Here is a 6,311-nt window from a genome sequence, read left to right on the forward strand (position 1 = left end):
ACTAGTGGAACATGAACAGCTGGAAGATCTGGGAGATCTGTAAGCAATTACAGAGATACTTTTTTCCCTACTAAAAACTTCTCATACCAAAATGAGTGTTGGGTGTTTTACTTAACAGTTGGGATGATATCATCCAATTAGTATAGGAGTTTATCGATAGATAATGCTAATTATCATACAGCCAATAAATTGTTTTCACATGGTGAACAATATACACAACATTATGATTGTGATTTATTGTATATAAAATATGATGTCAATCTAGTAACCAAATGGTGCTAATCAGACGAGTCCAAGTGGTAGCAGATTATTAGATAAGTACAGTATGCATTATTAGACAAGTCCAAGCGGCAGCAGATTACACCAGTAGTAGCGGATTACATCAGTAACACATGCCACGTGCGATAGTCGATAGATGGAAGCGAGGGGAAGAAAGATGGCAGCAGCTTGAGCGGCGCAAACCGACGGCGAGCAGAGCGGCGGCGCAAGTAGACCGGTGGCGAGCAGAGCGGCGGTGCAGGTAGACTGTCGGGGATCGGAGCGTCGGCGCAGGTAGAACCTCGACACAGTGGTGACGCCAGGCCGCCGGTGCAAATAGATATATCACGAGGAGAGATTTCGATATTTGATACTCAATACACGTGCCTCACTGAATTTGATATCGAATTTGCATGCCTTTCAATATTTAACACTCGGCATGCGAATTGTTTTGATTTAGGGGCTTCTCCAACCTTTTCTTCAATTTCTATCTCTTCATTTTCTTTTCTCCTTTCAGCCCTAGTGCACTGACAATAATGCCCCTGCCATTCAGGGTATGCAAAGAGGCCAAATGTAAAATTGAAGTACATTTCCACCGCTTCTTTCTCCCCAACTTCAAAACTCAATCATGGGGTTCACCAATGGATCCAGAGACGGCTAAAATGGAACGAGGTTTCATAGGTGACTCTGATTTGGAGTTCTTTTGGCCGGATTGGCATGGTGGGTGTCCGTGCAAGCGGGCGGAACAATGATGCAAGAGGACGGAGCTCCCTTCGTCCGCGACGCAGCCGCCAGGCTGCCTCCGGCCGCCCGCCGCTCGGCCACTTCTGTCCATCGCCGCGCAGCACGCCCCAGGGCCCAGGCTGCCTCCGCCCGCCCCTCCCTGTCCTTTTTTTTTTCTCCCGATGCGAATAAACAACTGGTTGCCGCTGTCGAACGCAGCGGCGGACGGCGCGAGGACGCCCGCGCAGAGGACGAGGACGCCGACCACTGCGAGCCGCCAGCAGGAGCTGCCGCGCGTCATCCTCATGCACCCAACCAATCCCCAACACAGGAAGCGCTAGACTCACCACGGTGGGCTTGTCGGGGTCCGCGACGTTGGCGAGGAGGTAGGTGTACGTGGAGCTCTCCTTCTCGAACAACAACCTCCTGTCCGCGCCGAACCCGGTGGTGCACGCCGCCGCCATCGCCAGAGCCGGCACTAACCTCGCGCGCCGCAAGATGGACCGGGGAGTGCACCTGCGCTGCCTCCTCCTCCAGGCCACTGGCGCATGCGACCTCGGTGGACGACTCGGTGGTGGCGTCCGTGTTCAAGGACAAGCTCCTGCGATTCAATTCCATCGTGCCCGACTTTCGCCGGCGTCGGCGCCGACGCGGGTGGAACAATTTTTTCTTCGCCAAAAGAAAGGAACTAGAGATGGTTGGGAGAGTATGGGAGAGTAAAGGATAAGAGCAGGCTAATATTGTCCATTCACCTAGGTAGAAAAGGAAAAAAGGAAAAAGATGGAAACTTGAAGAAAAGGGAGAAAAAACTCCACGCACGTGGAGTGTCAAATATTGAAAGGTATGCGAATTGGATGCTAAATTCAGCGAGGCACGCGTATGGAGTGGCAAATATCAAAATTTCTCTGCTACGAGAAGCAAGAAATAGATGAAAGCAACGTAGATAAAAGATAAGGTGAGAGAAAGATGGGTACTAGACTATAGATAGAAGACATTATATGTGCGGAGTATATAACTAGTATATGCTTCACCAAACAAAATACGAAACGAATCTAATCTGACAACTTCATGTATCTCTAACTATGCCAATGGCCAGGATAAGGATAGTATCAACTAAGGGGTACAGGTTAAAATTTCGCGTTGCATTGCGTTGTCCTTAGTTCGGGCGCTGTGGGCTGGTCTCATTGACGGCTATGCGATAGCGCGGCCAAGCCATGTAGGCGCTATACAGGTGAGACCCGCCCAGCGCCCAAACATCCGTGCTCGGTCGTGGCCATCCGCGGTGAGTTCCGTCTGCCCCATCTGTCAGCCATGCGGATCCCCAACTACCTTTGTGGGAGGTCAGATGGCCTGTCCCCTTCCTCCGGCGGGATCGCTCCCGACGGGTGTGGGCCCGATCCCCAGCGCGAGAGAGGCGAACCGGCACAACAAGGTGGCTTCACGCCGTCCTCGTTGCCCGTCACTGATATCAGTTGTCGTTCGATTGGGCCGCGAGCTTGGTCGGTGGGCCGGCCTCCAACTTCGAGCTGTGCGGGTTTCCCGAAGTACCCTGCTTGTTGCTGATGGCGCGCGGTCTCGCATCACGCTGCGCGGAAGTGGGGATGTCAAGGTGGAAACCAAGACGGGCAAGCGGCTGCCTCGATTTGCTCCGTCGCATCCTAATGGCGCCTGGCGCGCATGCGCCCGCGTGTAGGCTGGCGTCCACTCCACGACGGGTCGCATAGTGGGGCCCGCACCGGCCAGGAGGTTCCTCCAGGGCATCGTTCCGCCTTCCGGAGGGTGCTAGGTACAAATACCCCCGCCCCGTCTTTTCTGCCACCTCCTTCGTCGCTCTTGCTTGCTGCTGCCATCTACGGAGACGAAAAGAGATCAAAAGTCCAAGAGAAGGCTCAGGCGTCCTCCCGTGTGGCACCCTCACCATCTCCTCCTCCTTATTTCTTTCCTAAAGATGTCACAATGGAGGACATCCATCGTTACCTTGGCGATGCTAGAAGACTTGGTGGCGGGAGGCGTACTTCCTTCGTGGGAGGAAGCCGACGCACCGCTGTCGGGGAGCAATTTCCCCACCCCGAGGAAGGGGAAGTGGTCTCGCTGATGGATTTCCACCTGCGGTTCGCGAACTTGGGGTCGAACTGCAGCACCTGAAGGAGGGTTTCTTTATTATTGCTTGATTAAAAAATCATGTATAATCAGGAACCAATAGCCCAACAAAGTTAAATCCCATGCTTAATGCTTGTTGAGTCAAATGGCAACTGAATAATATGATGGGATTCTATATTTATTTGCCATAGCAACGTAAATTAGGAGAAAGATTTCTCAAAAATAAAAACTAATTTAGTTGGGAGAAAGGAGAAAACAGAATGAAACTCGCGGAGGAAACTTTTTGACCTGCCGCGGGGACATCCACGTGTCAATGCCCTACTGGCCGCCGCTCACTCTCCCGATAACGGACACAATCCCACGAGCCAATCGCACGCGGCGGAACAATACGCCATCCCTCCAGGCTCCAGCGAGCTCAAAGAACCACCACGAGCTAAGAACAGTTGCCCAAGAAAGCGACGACCAAACAAGCATGGCGGCCATCCTCGCGCGCGCCGGTGCCACCGCCGCCGCCAGCGGCAGCCTCCCGAAGTCCACAGGTCGCCGGCACCGCAACGCAGTCATCGTCGCCGCGGGGACCGCGACCGGGCAGGCGGTGCCGCAGGAAGGGGCGCTGGAGCGTCCGGCGTGGTCCGGCGAGACCCCGCTGTCGCGGCTCGTTGGCGCGCTCATCGCCTTCAAGCCGCTCTACTCGCTCATGAAGCTCGCCTCCCGCGAGGTCATCATCAGGTAACAGCTGCAAACGTGCCGGCCGACGCATTCTTGTTCTTCACTTGTTGATGGCAATGGGTATGGGAGAACTGGTGCCGAGAATGTGGATTTTGTGTAGGACGGCGGAGAAGTCGAACATCCCGTGGAGAGAGATGACGAAAAAGGTGCTGGAGTCCGACGTGTACGAGGTGTTCGAGAGGATACGAGATCCAAACTTAGTCTACCCTGACTGTGAGCTCATTTACTTCTCTCCGTTTGCTCTTTCTTTCAGTTGATGAGTAGTTTAATTTCACCACTCGTTGGAAAGAAAGGCACCTGTAAATAATGTCTTCACCAAATGAAAAATTTGCTAGATTTCTCTTTTGTCTGTAGTAACTTGAGTGATGGCGCCTTGCTTCTCTTGAGCAGATTATCTGAGTCCGTTTCACGCTTATGATGAAGGGAATCTATCATGGCTGGTAGTTCACTAGCTTTTCTCTGTTTTTTTTGTTATTCAATTTCACTACTTGATCTTTTGACTTATAACTTGCAACTGAATTCTTCTGTAACAATGATGTTGATGTTGGCATTCTAAAACTCTCAAACATGTCAAACCCGAAATATCTCAACTGTTTCACTGAGGGGGCAATCGCAAGCTGAAAGATCTGATGATCTTTAGTTTTCGCTTGTGCTGATCACGAATATGGTAGGCTGCAGCAGAAGCTGAACCTGCGACAATGTCCATTGCCAAGAGGGCCATATCGGAGGCGAAATCGATCGAAGAAGCAAATCAAATTGTTCGAGGAAGCTGGTTGAACGCAATCGAGGAGCATCACCTCAAGTACTCGGGGAACTGTGAGATAAATGATATCTTGGACATTGGCTGCTCTGTTGGAGTAAGCACAAGATACCTGGCTGAGAAGTTCCCTTCAGCTCAAGCTGTTGTAAGTGCTCATATCTGCTTAAGCTCCATCCGGATTGTATGGAAGGATGCGCTCATTACTTCACAAGCAAAACATGTTCATCGAAAGAATAAAATCGAATAGATGGTTAAGTAGGAGCTTGTATTGCAGTCTTCCTGCATATGGATTGTACACAAGTTTTACATTGTCATGCTAATTTAGAAACCCTGAATGATGCAGGGACTCGACCTGTCACCATACTTTCTCGCAGTGGCTGCACAAAAGGAAGAAAAACTATCACGACAAAACCCTATTCGTTGGGTTCATGCCAATGGTGAATCAACTGGACTGCCCTCAGATTCCTTCGACCTTGTGTCCCTTGCATATGTGGTAAACTTTTTATCAGATTTAGAATCTTCTTTACATGGATATCAAATTTATAATAATGGTTACCATAAGATTAATTAATTCGCTACAATGTCAATATTCTTTAGAGGGAAAAGGTCTATTTGCTACCCCAGCAATCCACTTTGCCATCTCTTTTGTTTCTCTGCGTAAGTTATGTTCAAATTTTGTAAGGCAACAAAGGACATGATATGTTAAAAAAAAAGCACTTTCTAGAGATAATTAGTTATTAGATTCTTCTAACCTATTAAAATAATCATGGAAAGATCTTAATATGTTTTTCTTATGCAAGTTATCCTATCTGACCCTACAAAATTATGCGTAGAGAAACAAAAATGTCAAATCTTACTAGAGACATATTCGACCAATTAAATAATTTGAGGGGGTAAATTGAGCCAAACTTTCTTCAGCACAACAATCAAGAGCACACTTTAGAGGATCAAGTGCACGGAATATAATTCACCACCAATGCTGTAATAAACCTGCAGTGCCATGAGTGCCCAGCACGAGCAATAACAGGATTGGTGAAGGAAGCATTCCGGGTCCTTCGCCCAGGAGGAACCATCGCCTTAACCGACAATTCGGTTAGAATTTCTTCCATTTCACTTTTGCTAAATTTTATGTGCGCAAACTTGTTCAAAAATCGTCTAACGTCCACCTTTCTAAATCCTTTGCAGCCAAAATCCAAAGTACTTCAGGTAAGCCTCAGCACAATATTCCAACCAACCTTTTACATCAGAGGGAATGACTCATACCGGCCATGCAATTTCAGGAACTATCCCCAGTGTTGTTCACTCTGATGAAGAGCACCGAGCCATTTCTGGACGAGTACTACATGCTGGATTTGGATGAGACGATGAGACAAGTTGGCTTTGTCAATGTTTGTTCTATCCTGACTGACCCCAGGCACAGAACAGTCACTGCAACCGTGCCTTACTGATAGGCCTGAAGTCACCAAACCATTTAAGTCCACTCTAGATCACAACATTTCACCAAGCAAAATCTTGTACGCTTAACAGGGTTGGTTGTACTTTTAAAGAGTTGAGTAATCTACACATCCGTGCAGCAACCAACAGATCGAAGTACGGACACACATTAACTTCTGAAAGTCTAATAGCACGATCGTGCTGATCAGATGTTTCAGGGGTATAAGCGCCAATGAAAAAACTCATGATGTATGGCTGAGAGTTCCTTTTATCAAAGTAACTCAATTGTTCAGCAGCTAATTTGGGT

The 6,311-nt window shown here is 48.8% G+C and overlaps 1 protein-coding gene and 1 long non-coding RNA gene across 2 annotated transcripts; one reads left to right on the plus strand and one right to left on the minus strand.

The window, feature by feature from the left end:
- Window positions 1-300: 300 nt before the first annotated feature.
- LOC112878325 lies at window positions 301-1,855 on the minus strand. Its single transcript, XR_003225681.1, has 2 exons — window positions 1,329-1,855; window positions 301-1,248 (listed from the first exon to the last, which is right to left on the minus strand). It is a non-coding gene; the product is annotated as an uncharacterized LOC112878325 (long non-coding RNA).
- Window positions 1,856-3,506: 1,651 nt separating this feature from the next.
- On the plus strand, window positions 3,507-6,280 carry LOC112878332. Its single transcript, XM_025942787.1, has 8 exons — window positions 3,507-3,810; window positions 3,911-4,023; window positions 4,201-4,250; window positions 4,482-4,715; window positions 4,914-5,063; window positions 5,567-5,662; window positions 5,756-5,776; window positions 5,851-6,280. The coding sequence occupies exons 1-8, from the start codon at window positions 3,554-3,556 to the stop codon at window positions 6,016-6,018; spliced, it is 1,089 nt and encodes a 362-aa protein (XP_025798572.1). The 5' UTR covers window positions 3,507-3,553; the 3' UTR covers window positions 6,019-6,280.
- Window positions 6,281-6,311: the final 31 nt, after the last annotated feature.

The sequence above is a fragment of the Panicum hallii genome, chromosome 9 (assembly GCF_002211085.1).
Source record: "Panicum hallii strain FIL2 chromosome 9, PHallii_v3.1, whole genome shotgun sequence".
Taxonomy (NCBI): domain Eukaryota; kingdom Viridiplantae; phylum Streptophyta; class Magnoliopsida; order Poales; family Poaceae; genus Panicum; species Panicum hallii.